This window comes from Drosophila busckii, chromosome 2R (assembly GCF_011750605.1).
Source record: "Drosophila busckii strain San Diego stock center, stock number 13000-0081.31 chromosome 2R, ASM1175060v1, whole genome shotgun sequence".
Classification (NCBI taxonomy): Eukaryota; Metazoa; Arthropoda; class Insecta; order Diptera; family Drosophilidae; genus Drosophila; species Drosophila busckii.
The window spans coordinates 738,303-752,868 of record NC_046605.1 but is presented as its reverse complement, the minus strand read 5'-3'; the positions used below and the strand labels follow the sequence as shown (position 1 = coordinate 752,868).

General features: G+C 43.2%; 6 protein-coding genes across 18 annotated transcripts in view; 4 read left to right on the top strand and 2 right to left on the bottom strand.

Annotated features, from left to right (window-relative positions):
• LOC108596318 overlaps positions 1–6,637 on the top strand; it is a 32,293-nt gene extending 25,656 nt beyond the window's left edge. For 6 of the 12 annotated variants that reach the window (XM_017981935.2, XM_033295057.1, XM_033295056.1 and 3 more), the window contains 7 exons: positions 2,726–3,097; positions 3,244–3,460; positions 3,553–3,679; positions 5,376–5,840; positions 5,894–6,037; positions 6,092–6,234; positions 6,290–6,637. In XM_017981935.2, coding sequence (XP_017837424.1) covers positions 2,726–3,097; positions 3,244–3,460; positions 3,553–3,679; positions 5,376–5,840; positions 5,894–6,037; positions 6,092–6,234; positions 6,290–6,413 — 1,592 coding nt within the window. In that variant the 3' untranslated portion in view covers positions 6,414–6,637. Of the gene's footprint in view, positions 1–2,725; positions 3,098–3,243; positions 3,461–3,552; positions 4,907–5,375; positions 5,841–5,893; positions 6,038–6,091; positions 6,235–6,289 lie in introns of those variants that run through there. The other 6 variants (XM_017981937.2, XM_017981939.1, XM_033295055.1 and 3 more) reach the window with 5 other exon arrangements.
• A 74-nt stretch (positions 6,638–6,711) lies between these two features.
• LOC108597195 (lysM and putative peptidoglycan-binding domain-containing protein 3) lies at positions 6,712–9,876 on the bottom strand. 2 transcript variants are annotated; one of them, XM_017983623.1, is made up of 3 exons: positions 9,624–9,876; positions 9,064–9,566; positions 6,712–7,252 (listed from the first exon to the last, which is right to left on the bottom strand). In XM_017983623.1, exons 1-3 carry the CDS (start codon positions 9,635–9,637, stop codon positions 7,008–7,010), a joined length of 762 nt encoding a protein of 253 aa, XP_017839112.1. In that variant the 5' UTR covers positions 9,638–9,876; the 3' UTR covers positions 6,712–7,007. The 2 variants fall into 2 exon arrangements, with proteins under 2 accessions (XP_017839112.1, XP_017839113.1); XM_017983624.1 differs by having other exon boundaries at positions 6,713–7,249; positions 9,624–9,875.
• On the bottom strand, positions 7,350–8,937 carry LOC108597193 (26S proteasome regulatory subunit 7). The gene has a single exon (XM_017983621.1). It carries the CDS (start codon positions 8,749–8,751, stop codon positions 7,450–7,452), a length of 1,302 nt encoding a protein of 433 aa, XP_017839110.1. The 5' UTR covers positions 8,752–8,937; the 3' UTR covers positions 7,350–7,449.
• On the top strand, positions 9,226–11,525 carry LOC108597194 (retinol dehydrogenase 13). The gene is made up of 6 exons (XM_017983622.1): positions 9,226–9,240; positions 10,133–10,315; positions 10,374–10,637; positions 10,697–10,853; positions 10,912–11,171; positions 11,228–11,525. The coding sequence occupies exons 2-6, from the start codon at positions 10,230–10,232 to the stop codon at positions 11,460–11,462; spliced, it is 1,002 nt and encodes a 333-aa protein (XP_017839111.1). The 5' UTR covers positions 9,226–9,240; positions 10,133–10,229; the 3' UTR covers positions 11,463–11,525.
• Positions 11,526–11,805: 280 nt separating this feature from the next.
• LOC108595368 (retinol dehydrogenase 13) lies at positions 11,806–13,229 on the top strand. Its single transcript, XM_017980595.1, has 5 exons — positions 11,806–12,022; positions 12,084–12,347; positions 12,411–12,567; positions 12,624–12,883; positions 12,948–13,229. The coding sequence occupies exons 1-5, from the start codon at positions 11,943–11,945 to the stop codon at positions 13,168–13,170; spliced, it is 984 nt and encodes a 327-aa protein (XP_017836084.1). The 5' UTR covers positions 11,806–11,942; the 3' UTR covers positions 13,171–13,229.
• A 114-nt stretch (positions 13,230–13,343) lies between these two features.
• LOC108595025 (retinol dehydrogenase 12) lies at positions 13,344–14,563 on the top strand. The gene is made up of 5 exons (XM_017980160.1): positions 13,344–13,423; positions 13,482–13,745; positions 13,802–13,958; positions 14,002–14,261; positions 14,320–14,563. The coding sequence occupies exons 1-5, from the start codon at positions 13,344–13,346 to the stop codon at positions 14,543–14,545; spliced, it is 987 nt and encodes a 328-aa protein (XP_017835649.1). The 3' UTR covers positions 14,546–14,563.
• Positions 14,564–14,566: the final 3 nt, after the last annotated feature.

Here is a 14,566-nt window from a genome sequence, read left to right as displayed (position 1 = left end):
ACCAGAAATAACGTCCTTTAAAGAGATTCCAGAGCTGCATTTGAGGAAGGTTGCTAAGTGCAGATTGTCGCACCAGACAAGTAGCAGCATCTGTAGGATTGTATGCGCCCAAAACAACAGAAAGAAGCTGCTGTTTAAAGAGATTCCAGAGCTGCCAATTGAGGAGTTGCATAGTGCAGATTGATCACCAGAAGCAGCGCAATTTGATGTTGCAAGTCCCAGAAACAACAGAAATAACAGAGCTCCTGGTTAAAGAGATTCCAGCCTTGCAATAGAGAGGTTGCTAGTGCAGATGTCCACCAGAAATAGCGCAATGTGGATGTTGCAGCCCCCAGAAACAACAGCAATAACAGCTGCTGTTAAAAGAGATTCCAGAGCTGCTTGAGCAGAGTTGTAGTGCAGAATGTTTCCGAGCGCAGCATTGTGGATTTTGCGTAGCCCCAGAAACACGATATACGCTGCTGTTGAAGAGATCCTGCGCCGGCAATTGAGGAGGTTGCTAGTGCGATTGTCACCAGAGCAGCAGGCAATGGTGATGTTGCAGTCCCGAACAACAGAAATACACTGCTGGTAAACGAATTTCCAGAGCCCTGCAATTGAAGAGGTATGTAGTGCAGATTGTCCACAGAGCAGCGCATTGTGGATGTGCATCTCAGAACAACAGAAATAACGCTGGCTGTAAAGAGATTCCAGACTGGCAATTGAGGAGGTTGCTAGTGCAGATTGTTTACCAGAAGCAGCAGCAATTGTGGATTTTGCAGCCCCAGATACAACAGATATAACAGCTGCTGTTGAAGAGACTCCTGCGCCGGCAATTGAGGAGGTTGCTAGTGCAGATTGTATCATCCAGAAGAGCAGCATTGTGGATGTTGCAGTCCCAGAAACAACAGAAATAACAGCTGCTGTTAAAGAGATTCCAGAGCCTGCAATTGAAGAGGTTGCTAGTGCAGATTGTCCACCAGAAGCAGCAGCAATTGTGGAGGTTACAGCCCCAGAAACAGCAGAAATAACAGCTGCTGTTGAAGAGACTTCTGCGCCGGCAATTGAGGAGGTTGCTAGTGCAGATTGTTTACTAGAAGCAGCAGCAATTGTGGATGTTGCAGCTACAGAATCAGCAGTAATAACAGCTGCAGTTGAAGAGACTCCTGCGCCAGCAATGGAAGAGGTTGCTAGTGCAGATTGTCCACCAGAAGCAGCAGCAATCACCGAAGTTGCTTCCCCAGAAACAACAGAAATAACAGCTGCTGTCGAAGATTCTCCTGCGCCAGCAATTGAGGAGGTTGCTAGTGCAGATTGTCCACCAGAAGCACCAGCAATCACTGATGTTGCAGCCCCAGAAACAACAGAAATAACAGCTGCTGTTAAAGAGATTCCAGCGCCAGCAATTGAGGAGGTTGCTAGTGAAGATTGTCCACCAGAAGCAGCAGCAATCACCGAAGTTGCTGCCCCAGAAACAACAGAAATAACAGCTGCTGTTAAAGAGATTCCAGAGCCTGCAATTGAGGAGGTTGCTAGTGCAGATTGCTCCACCAGAAGAGCAGCAGCATTGTTGGTGCAGCCAGACACAAGAAATAAAGTGCTGTTGGAAGAGAGATTCACGCCGCAATTGAGGGTTGGCTAATGCAAGTGTCCCAGAAGCGCAGGCACAGTGAATTGCAGCCACAGAAACAACGACATAATACGACCTGCGTTGAAGACTCCTGCGCCGGGCATGAGGAGGTGCTTGCAGTGGTCCACAGAAGCAGCAGGCAATTGGATGTTGCAGCCCCAGAAACAGCAGAAATAACAGCTGCTGTTGAAGAAGCTCCTGCGCCAGCGATTGAGGAGGTTGGTAATGCAGATTGTCCACCAGAAGCAGCAGCAGCTGTGGATGTTGCAGCCCCAGAAACAACAGAAATAACAGCTGCTGTTGAAGAGATTTCAGAGCCTGCAATTGAGGAGGTTGCTAGTGCAGATTGTCCACCAAAAGCAGCAGCAATTGTGGAAGTTGCATCTACAGAAACAGCAGAAATAACAGTTGCTGATAAAGAGACTCCTGCGCCGGCAATAACAACAACAGTCGCAGTTGTTAAAGATGCAGAAGCGATAGAAATTCAATCTGAAAATACAGCTGCTGCTAAAGAGTCAGCAATCGTGGGGGTGGCCAGTGCGGATCCTCCATCAGAAGTTACTGCAATCGTTGTAGAAACGCCGGCAGAGACATCAGCTCAAGTTAAAGACACCGCTTTAGGCAATGCAAGCATGGAACTAGGAGCAAATGATGGCGATAATGACGCTCTAGGTAAAGCGTGCCAAGAACGCCAACGAAGGCAGCCGTATGTTGCAGATACAACACCAACACCGAGCGATGGAGGCTCAGCTATGCGACCTGTTAACCTTTTAGGGACCATTTGCAAGTTGTACATAAAAGAGAAAAGACTGTTGGCAACAATTCAACGGCGACGCGAGCGCAACTTAGTTATGCACAAATACTTGAGTTCCTTTGATTGTTTCGAAATAGATGATGTAGAGTACGAACCGCATGCTAGTTTATATGATGAATTAAATGCAGTGCAGCAGCTAGGTGAGAAAAAAGAAGAACATGATGAGCCCAGAGCTCTTAGTGATGTTGAAGTTGCTGTAGATTTGAGTGAAAGTAATTTAGAGAGTAGCGATGATACGTTTTGTATAATAAGCAGCTGGGCAGAGATTGGCTACAATTTTATAAACAATATTCTCTTCTCAGATCAATTAAGTGCAGCCCATAGGCAGAGCACTGAGAGCACACCGTCAACCTCGGAAGAGTTTTTCGGCAACGGTGAAGCAAGCGCGGCACAGGAGTTCATTAGTTACAGCAGTATGCAAATGGCAGAGCGCCTGTCTAGTAGTACTAACTGTGAAATAACAAATACTAAAACAAACAGCCTTAATACTGATACTAACAAAGCACGTACTCTAAGACCCAATGGTAAACTAACAAATGGTTCATTAAAATGGTGCAACAAGTCGTTGAATGACCTAGAGAATGGCCATAATCTTGAAGTTGTTGATGTTGATGTTAATGTTGATGTTGATGATGCTGAGGATGATGTTGTCCTTTTACGACGTTTCGTGCCAGGTAACATGTAACTACGGCCAGCATTGTTGTCCTCACTCGGTGTTTGTTGTCTCTTTAACATGCATAAATGTAAACGCTTTTAAATGTTAGACTAGCTTCAGCTCTATGTTATTAGGGTTAATACTCAAAGTTCAATGCACTTACAGGTTCCATAGCGGAGCGTGAGGTTAAGAAGTGGTACAATGCTGTGGAAATGCCCAACAATCCATATGCGCCAGAGGCACTGAAGCAACGCATTAGCGGCACACAGGAGCGCCTTATGGACGTGCCCAACATCAGTCCCAGTGCTGAGCAAAAGACCTTGGAGCTGCTGACCAATGCTGGCAAGGATGAGCCGGTTAGCCGTGTAGACGACTGCAAGCGGTAAGCATTTAAACATAATTAGTCTAAGCAATTATTCAAATCACTTTAATTTCTATTGTAACTCATCTGTTTGCTGTTTCTGTTACTTTCAGCTACAGTCGTGACTATTACATCAACAGCACAGCAGCTAGCAAATCCTCGCCCAGCAACAGCAGTAGGGACAGACACTCAGACTCCCCACAGGCCGATCAGACCGATGAGGACATTGTCATCAATGAGGTAAATGATTCAACGTCAACGCATGGCCAACGCATTTCAAGTAGCGCTCGTTGTAATCTTGCCGATCACTCACACTGGACGCTGTCGACGCCAGTGCGACGCAGCAGCTCGCTTAAGTTCATTAACAAACGTACTAGCAACCATAGCCTAACAGCCAATGAGCCCAGCGCCTATGAGCCCATGAGCATGCAGCACGAGCGTCCTGCCACCTCGGCATCGCATTATAACGATTTAGATTTAGATGAGTTCGAGTTGCGCTCGCAGCGCAGTTGGCGCAGCAGCACTGGCACTAGGCCACGTCATACGCAATCCACGCTGAGTTTGCATAGCAATGTTAGTGGTGTGTCCTTTGGTTCGTCCGCTTCCAAGCGACGCTCGCTGGGTCCTTCGGCGGCGGTGCTGACGCAGTTTGAGAAGCAGCTACTGCACAAGGACCTCAAGCGCAATAGTTTCCGTGCCGTGTCTGCTACTTCAAAGGATTTTGTTATGAATCCGCTGTTCGAGTGTCAGCTGCAGCTGAAGCCCAGTCTAGATGATCAGGATTCGGGTGTGGATAGTTGCCTTAACGGCTTTAGTGGTGCCGATGCCAAGCAGAGCAACAACAGCTTACTTTTTTAGCACTAAATGGGGTAGTAAACAAAGTTTATTAGTTATATTTAGTATATATATTTGCCAAGATCAAATTGTGCATAGCCAATTAGTCAGACACTAGTCAGGTAGTCAGTCAGTCAACAACAACAACAACAGCAGCAGTAAAAAGAACAACAGCACAAAGTTCACAGTTCAATCTCTAAAGTTTAAACAGAATCTCCAACCAATTTAGAGAGCTGTGTGCCATTTTGCGCTTTCCTCTAACTTTGCTACTCCTATTCTAAACGCACCCAGCTGCACGCACGAACTATGCATTTGTTTTTATAGCTACTGTAATTTTAAATTCACTTTTGTTTATGCATTTTGTTGAGCCTTGATTTGTAACCGCAAGTTAAACCCAAATTTTAAATGCTAATTGCTAATGCGCTACAAAGTATGCAACTTTTTTTATACATTTGTTATGCTATGTGCGCGATTTACACTTACAACAAAAAGAAAATTATAAATAATTGCTCAAAGTTTTATGGATTGAAACATTTGTAAGGTGTAAATGCACACAATGCTATTAATAATTTTTAAAACAATAACTGTTGTATGCACTTTAGTTAATCGTAATTATCATTATCATACCATAATTAATAGCTAACTTTTTATACAACAAATATTAATATAAATAAAGCCAAAAGTTAAACAAACAAAACCACGAATAAACAATTAATGCAATAAAACGAAACAAATGTTTTTAGTAGACAGCATTACCTAAAAAAGAGATTTAAACGCGCAAATGGGTGAGTAATGCTAAACTTTAAATGAACTTAAATGTTTAAGTTGAATGTTTACTAACAGCATTTGTTTCTTAATTGTGATATGGCGTATTCAAGACTCTTTTGTAGCTCTTTCTAAAGCATGTTACATTACACAAACACACAAACAAACACCTAACTCTTTACTAAACGCTTCAAAATTCTTCTTTTACATATCGTCTTGAACTAACACTAAACTATGTACATAACAAAAACAATCTACAACACCTACAAAATTTAACATTATCAAAAATACCCAAACATTACACAAATGTTTATCCAAATACAAAAAAAAAACAAAGGCAAACGCACCTGCAAATGTTTTCAAAGCTGTGCCCGCTCAGGTGCTGGATGAGAGCCACAGCAGCATGGACACACAGTCGACGCCTTCGATACAGTCACAAGCAACAACTAGCGATGATTCCGATACGGTGCGTGTCTATGATTGCAAAAATCAGCAGACAAAAATAATTAGGCCGGGGCCGGAACTTGAGCCTGAAGCTGAAACTGAACTCAGCTCCGGCAGCACGCCGTCTATGGAGTCTGCGCAAAGTGAGCCCTCGCCCTCAATCTGCTTGGACAACTCGCGTAAACGTGAGCGTCCTGTAGTATTGCAGTTTGGTCCTGCAGACGCAGTGCCTACTGTTAGCTCCTCGCCTACAATGACGCCCACGCGTGGCTCCACACCGCCTGCTTTCAGATTTCTGCAGCCCAAGCGACGACTCATAGAACCCAGTCAGGTCTTATCTATAGATGAAGATGAAGTGGTAATGCTTTAAGAACTTGTCAAGTAAATTAGCTTAAATGCGTTTCTTAACAGCCGCAAGAGCCCAGCACGCCGACTGAGAAGCAGCCAGCGATTGAGAAGGAAGTTGCGCATGCTATGCCCTCGGTCAAGGCGCTGGCCAAGGCTTTCATGCTGACCAACAAGCATATGCAGGCTGAAAGACGACTGCGTGCCAAGGTAAACTACAGAGACAACTGTCAGAAATAAACTGTAAATAACCTTAATACTTAGCATGTCACACTGATGGCACCTGACGAAGCTCCTCGTACTCCAAGTCCCACGCAGTCACGACGCCAAATGCTGCAGCATGCCGTCTCCATGGCTGAGGTGGCCGATGAATCAACCATAGCCTCTGATTTATCCTCGCTGGAAACGTAAGTCTCTACACTGCAATGTTAATCCTTTAGCTAATCCTCTGCTCTGCCACAGCGATCCCTCCTCGAACTCAGCAAGCTCCAGCATACCCATTGCCTCACCAGCAAGTCCAGTGCCTGTGCGTCGTGGTTTTCTACGTAGCAATATTGCTTTCTTTGAGAACTTAAAGTTTAAGTAAATATGTCGACTACGCTTTTAACAAAAGTTTCCAATTGTTGTTTATACCTTAAGCGGTATACAATACAAATACAATAGGGGAACCTACAATGCTCACCAAAATTATAAACAAGTGCCATGGTCGCCATTTTAACCGAACAGAACAGTATATGCTAATGATAAACCAAGTACTTAATTATACTACATGTATATATAATTACAATTCTATTTATTACAATAAATATCCATGGATAATATTTATAAAAATATTTTAGATTTAGTTACATAAACAAACACTGTTTTCAAACATTTATTGTTAATCCTTACTTAGATATGCTTGTGAATTTTATTTAATTATGACTATTTTCAATAAAAATCTAACAGTTTAACTATTGCTGCCTGCTTGTCTATTTATTACATGGAAGTATGTTTGAATAATTTCATTCAAGTCTCTTTAGTACAATTCACAATTGTTACTTTATTACTATTAACTTTTTATTTGCTTGTATATTTGTATATATAAAAAAATAAATTCTAATGCAGCTAGCGGCATTTAGAATGCCATTAGTTGTTTGCTTTTTGAGAGAGTTGGAATGAAACGCTCATGGAGCAGTGCTCATGAGGTGTGGTTGTGATGTGGATGCTCCGCCAGGTAGATCACATAGACCAGAGGTATGACAAAGCATAGTGCGAGTATAAATATAAACAGACAGATCCACGACATGTCACAGTCGGAGCCACCCCAATCGAAGGCACGCAAAGAGGGTCCAGGAATGGGACGCAAGCGTGGCACATGCCTATCCACTAGCATGTCCTCCAGCAGCGACGTCTGTTCATCAGCAATGGCTTCCACGTTAGCTACTGAACAAAAACAAAGCAGTAATTAACTCAAATTGTCAAGACATAAAGCTAACAAAGGCATACAGTTTAAATAATTCTATTCAAGTTAACCAAGCTCTTTAGTATATGTATATAGATATCGTTTATTTACTTAATGATCAAGCTGCAGAGCTGGCTCACAGCACATTAGGGGATGAAAAAACAGTACAAGGCTTAAATTAATTGTAGGTCATGTAGCGAGGCGTAGCACTGAACTTGGCATAGCTCTTAATGACTTTGTTGACGGCCTCGAGGAAGTCCTTCTCGGTGGCGACCTTACGACGTGCGCGTATGGCAAACATGCCCGCCTCTGTGCATACCGAACGAATCTCAGCGCCAGTTGAATTGGGACACAGGCGCGCTAGCAGATCGAAACGAATGTCGCGCTCCACAGACATAGAGCGTGCGTGAATCTTGAAGATATGCGAGCGTCCATCCTGATCGGGCAAGCCAAACTCCACTTTACGATCCAAACGACCCGGACGCATCAAAGCAGGATCCAGCGTATCTGGACGATTGGTAGCCATAAGCACTTTGATGTTGCCGCGTGGATCGAAGCCATCCAGCTGATTGATCAACTCCAACATGGTACGCTGCACTTCATTGTCACCGCCAGCGCCGTCATCAAAGCGTGCACCGCCAATGGCGTCGATTTCATCAAAGAATATAAGACAAGCCTTCTTGGAGCGCGCCATCTCGAACAGTTCACGCACCATGCGTGCACCTTCGCCCACATATTTCTGCACTAGCTCGGAGCCAATGACGCGTATGAAGCAGGCATCTGTGCGATTGGCCACAGCACGCGCACACAGCGTCTTGCCGGTACCAGGGGGACCAAAGAGCAGCACACCCTTGGGTGGCTCGATGCCCAGATTGACAAATTTCTCGGGATGCAGCAGCGGTGTCTCCACCACTTCACGTAGTTTCTCGATTTGCTCCTTGCAGCCACCCACATCGCTGTAGGTTACATCGGGCTTATCTTCAACTTGCATCATAGTCACTGTGGGATCAATTTTGGGCGGCAGAGGTATGTGTATTTGATACTTGTTGCGATCCACGCCGACACGCATGCCCTCCTCAATATCAGTAGGTGCCACCGAATCAGCCAGATCTACCACAAACTTGGCAAACTGCTTCACATTGATTATATACTTGGGATCATCAGAGTCAGCATTGATAATCTTGGTGCAGCGCGCTACCTGCAGCGGCTGCTCGTTCTGCAATATTTGCTTATCGGCCGCCAAATCCCAAAGAGCTGGTGGCGCTAATCCTGTATCGCTTTCCTTGATGCCGGTCAATTCGTTGACTTGCTTAACAGCCTTTTGTATGTCCTCCTCTATGCTCTTTATGGACTTGTGGTACTGACTCTGACCGTAAGTCTTTAGCAGCTCAATGTCGCCCTCGTCCAGCGATTTTATCTCTTTTTCTTCCTTCTCTTCATGCTTCACCTTGCGCTGATCTTCTCCCAAATAGTCCTTCATATTGTTGCAATTATTTAACGGCGTAAATTATTAAAATTATTGTGTTTTTTCGCCAAACGCTTGTTTGCTAGCACTTTTTTTGGGCGAATGTGACCGTATTTCCAATGACTAAACAAATTGCTAGCTGCGGCCAACTTTACTTTGCCTTTAACAGACACTTAACAGCGCTAGGAACAGGGCGATTCAGGCAACTGATGCTTTTGCCAGCTCAGCCAGCTGTTTACTCATGTTATAATTTTTAGACAACAACTAATATTTCTACATATATGCCAGCCAACTTGAATTTATGGAATTTATCGAACATTGACTCACCTCCAACTTCAGCTACGCTACTGCTGGTGGGCTGCTCGACGCCTGAGGCATTCACAGCCGCCACTAAAAGTCGCTCATCCAACATTAAACGCGCATCTTCCAAAGGGTTTCGTTCCACGGGCGATTGTGATTCCACATTATGCCTAGGGCTATTGTTGCCACTGCGATGCACAGTGGGTAACGTATCCGCGCCGAGCAGCACATTGTGCACTGTGACCGGAATACGTAGTATACGATGTGCGTGTATCTCATTCTCGCGATCAATCTTGTTGAGTCGTTTAATGTCCGCGACGGTGCAGTGGAAGCGCAACGCTAGCGCCTGCAACGTGTCGCCCTCTTGTACCTTCACCTCCAGTGTGTTGTCGTAGCGTGGCTGCTTTGCGTGTCCGTTGCTGGATCTATTTGACAACTGCATAATATCAACAAACTCGCTACTGCTAGCGAATATGTCTTCCATGCCCGCGTCTCGCTGGTCACTCTCCCAGTTGGCTGTCTGCTGGCGCCTGAAATACGAAACTTTTGCATTAAAGTGGCCACGAGTCGAGTTGGCGTACACTTACACATTGCGACGCATTATATGTCTGTCAATGTCAGTTGATGGGCAATATTACGCGAATATATAAAGATTCATTAGCAAATTAGCGCGTATTTACTTGTAAAATGCCAACAACAAACCCACGTCTCAGTTTGATGAACTTTTTACTTGCACGACGCACCCTGTACTATTACAATTGCACAAAACAGCTGAGCATGTTTATTTTAATTTTTATTGATGGTTCCGTAAATGTTGTAATATGTGTGAATTGATTAATGCTTTGTGTTTAAGTTAACTAATTGTAATGTTAGGTCATCATGTTTTTAAATATGAATTTTAAATTGAAGTAATTGACAACCCTAGGTGAAACGCCCTGTAATATTAACAGCCAAAACAAAATGAGTTTCAAAGTATTTACTTTTTTCGAAGATATGGACAGCATTTTTAAATTTCGGCCTAAATCATTTTTATAAAAACTAAACCATTTAATTAAATGCTGTTTTTAAGTCATAAATTGCATATCGTTAATTACAGGGTATCTCAAGTGGACTAAATTGTATATACGCGATTACTTATAGAAACAGCTGATGAAGTTCCGCCTGATAACTAGCCTTAAGTCAAGTGCAATATAATGGCGATATTCTCATTTTTAAAGAGCAAGCCTATACTTTTTGTCAGCATAGCTGGCACAGCAACAGGCGTCGCCTGTTTTATAAAGTAAGTGCACAACTTTCATACAGAAAATATTAATATCAAATCGGAAACAATTTCACAGGGATCTTATGCAAGGCGGCAAGTTCACAAAGAGTACTGATGAAACGGGAAAAGTGGTTATTGTCACCGGCTCCAACACGGGCATTGGTAAGGAAACGGTCATGGACCTGGCGAAACGGGGAGCTACAGTTTACATGGCTTGTAGGGACATGAAAAAGTGTGAGGAAGCCCGTGAACAAATTGTTTTAGAGTCCAAAAACAAGTACGTTTACTGTCGCGAGTGTGATCTGGCTTCCTTGGACTCAGTCCGTAATTTTATAGCAGCGTAAGCATTTATTATAAGAAAACTTCAATCCCGTATAATTTAGCACTTGAGACTTGCAGATTTAAGCGGGAACAGGACAAGCTGGATGTACTGATAAACAACGCTGGTGTTATGCGCTGCCCAAGATCAGTAACAAAGGATGGCTTCGAGATGCAACTGGGCGTCAACCATATGGGACATTTTTTGCTAACCAACCTGTTGCTTGACTTACTCAAAGTAAATTATGCGTATTTTAAATGGACTCACTTCTTTATATGCGTTCTTTTTTTTACAGAAATCTGCACCTAGTCGCATTGTCAATGTTTCCAGCTTGGCACACACGCGTGGCGAGATCAACACTGGTGATCTAAATAGTGAGAAATCCTATGATGAGGGCAAAGCGTATAGTCAGAGCAAACTAGCGAATGTTTTATTCACGCGTGAGTTGGCCAAGCGCCTTGAAGGCTCAGGAGTGACTGCGAATGCCTTACATCCGGGCGTTGTAGACACAGAAATCATCAGACACATGAGTTTCTTTACAAACTTCTTTGCGGGGTGAGTTTTGTCTTTTACAGCTACATAAATAATAATTAAATTATCGTTGCTTCTAGTTTGTTTGTTAAACCTCTTTTCTGGCCGTTTGTTAAAACTCCTAAAAATGGCGCGCAGACTACGTTGTATGTCGCGCTCGATCCAGAATTGGAAAAAGTTACAGGACAATATTTCAGTGACTGTGCTGCCAAGGAAGTGGCGCCAGCGGGAAAAGATGATACCACAGCCAAATGGCTGTGGGCTGTAAGCGAAAAATGGACACGCGCGCAAATAATTAATTTAGAAAAAGACTAGTTAACATAAGCTCACTATTTGTGAACTTTTTGTAAATAAATAATTTTTCATCGATTAAAATAATCGAACTATTCGTTTTGAAATCCAATTTAAGCTGCTGCCCACCTCCACCACATCGGCCGACCAAATTTGAAATTTTACTTATTATTTCTTGCAAAGCTACTATATATCTATATCGATATATATCTCCAATTTATCGATCTCTAACTGTGGCCAAGTTTGCTATTGAATGAGCATTTAATAAAATAAACAAAACATTAAAATGTGAACTTACCTAGTTTCACTGCCAATTTTCGTAATATGCGCCCACATCACGCGCCCATCTCTGATTCATTCCACAGTTAATTCTGGAACTAATAAACAGCTGTCAGCATGAGTCGTCTGTTTAGCAGTTAAACAAATTGCATATAAAGGTGTCAAAGCAAGCTTGGAAGTTTATTCTACAAACTGAAGGCAACAGGAACGAACACAGCCAGAAAAATGTGTGTACTTACAGATTGTTTAATGTGCTCCTGCGTGATGTGGCCAGCTTTATTTGCGGCCGCTATATATTTTCTCAGGTAACAATCATATGCATGTTTAGCTGTTGTTTCGCCGAATAAACAATTTAACAAATTATAGAAACTACATGCAAGGAGGAAAGTTTACAAAGCAAACTGATGAAACGGGCAAAATTGTGATTGTCACTGGCTGCAACACTGGCATAGGCAAGGAGACAGTGCTGGAGCTGGCGAGACGTGGTGCTACTGTCTATATGGCATGCAGGGATAAGAAGCGAGCGGAGGAGGCGCGTGATGACATCATAAAACAGACAAATAATAAGAACATATACTATCGTAACCTGGACTTGGCCTCGCTGGAATCAATACGCAAGTTTGCTGCAGAGTAAGCGATAATTTAATTAACTAAAGTATGTCATTTAATATATTGTATCAATACTTTACTTAGTTTCAAGAAAGAACAAGACAAGCTGCATATACTCATCAACAATGCGGGCATAATGCGCTGCCCCAAGATGTTAACCAAAGATGGCTTTGAAATGCAATTGGGCGTCAATCACATGGGTCACTTTTTGCTAACTAATTTGCTGCTGGATCTGTTAAAGGTATAAACGTTCTATTGCTTAAGTGTTACAACTTCCTAAAGCTATTTTTGTTTTAGAAATCTGCACCTAGTCGTATAGTCAATGTCTCCAGCTTGGCACACATACGTGGCTCCATTAACAAGGCGGACTTGAACAGCGAAAAATCCTATGATACGGGCAACGCCTATAGTCAAAGCAAGCTGGCGAATATTTTATTTACGCGTGAGCTGGCAAAGCGCTTGAAGGACACTGGTGTAACTGTGAATGCGCTGCATCCTGGTGTAGTGGACACAGAGCTCGGCAGGCACATGAGCATACTAAACAACTTTTTCGGACGGTACGTTCTTCGGTTAAGTAACAAAAAAGCTTAGCTGGGTTTATTAAATTGCCTTTGCTTTTAGTTTTGTGCTGCGCAGTCTGATGTGGCCTCTCTTGAAGACAGCCAAAAGTGGCGCACAGACTAATCTATATGCTGCACTCGATCCCGACTTGGCGGAGGTGAGCGGCTTGTACTTCAGCGACTGTAAACCCAAGAATGTAGCTCGCGCCGCCTTGGATGATGAAATGGCCAAGTATCTGTGGGAGGAAAGCGAAAAGTGGACGCACTCGAAAAAATTAGAATAAGATATCACTGACATGACTCACTTTACCAAAAATTCCGCAAGTGTCTTAAAATATATACATAAAGTACTATTGTACTAAAAAAATGTGATAATAGTAATTAATCGGGCTGGCTTATATTATAAGTAATACGTTTATTTATCGCCAGTGCAACACAGTAGCTCGTCAAGGCAGCAATGTGTATATTTTTGGACTGCCTAACAAGCCCATGGCTAATTTGGCCGGCAGTAACTGCCCTACTGCTCTACTTTATCAGGTAAGCACTTCCACTATCGCAGCTTATCAGAGCACCTGCTAAAATTAGTTTACTGTAGAGAATACATGCAAGGTGGGCAGTTTACCAAGCAAACTGATGAAAGCGGCAAGGTGGTAATTGTTACAGGCTCCAATACGGGCATAGGTAAGGAGACGGCGCTGGAGCTGGCACGACGTGGTGCTACGGTCTATCTGGCCTGTAGGGACAAGCAGCGTGCGGAGCTGGCGCGTAAATTTATAATAAAAGAGACGCAAAATAAGAACGTTTACTTTTTGGAGCTGGATCTATCTTCTCTAGAGTCTGTAAGACAATTTGTTGTCAAGTAAGCATAAAGTTTATGTATGTAAAATAATACATAACTATATTCCCATACTTCAGATTCAAGCAACAACAGAGCCAGTTGCATGTACTGATCAACAATGCGGGCATTTGCTACGCTCCTAAAGGGCGCACCAAAGATGGCTTTGAACTGCACTTGGGTGTCAATCACTTGGGTCACTTTTTATTGACTATTTTGTTGTTGGATTTACTTAAGGTAACTGTCATTTATCTACATCAGTATATTATACATGATATAGAAGTCCACACCAAGTCGCATAGTTAACGTTTCAAGCATGATGCATGCCTATGCCAAGCTAGATCGCGATGATTTGCAAAGTGATAAGTCGTATAATCCTATTGAGGCCTACAGTCGCAGCAAACTAGCAAACGTCCTGTTCACACGCGAGTTGGCCAAGCACTTGGCAGGCACACGCGTCACAGTGAATGCCTTGCATCCCGGCGTGGTAGATACTGAAATCTTAAGAGAATTTACTCTCGCGCAGACAACATTTGTCAAGTGAGTGGCAACTTTAACTTGGTTGAGTTAAACTTAAAATTGTTTAATTTGTTTTTAGAACATTTTTGAAGCCACTGTTTAGACCGTTTGTGAAGACAGCCAAGAGCGGTGCACAGACCACATTATATGTCGCCTTGAGTCCCGAGCTGGAGCAGCAGAGCGGCTTGTATTTCAGCGATTGTAAGCCACGAGAGTTAGCAGCTGCTGGCATGGATGACCAACTGGCCCAATGGCTTTGGGCAGAGAGCATCAAGCTAACACAGGCACCAACGGAGCAGCTTTAACTCGAGCATAAGCGTTTTTAT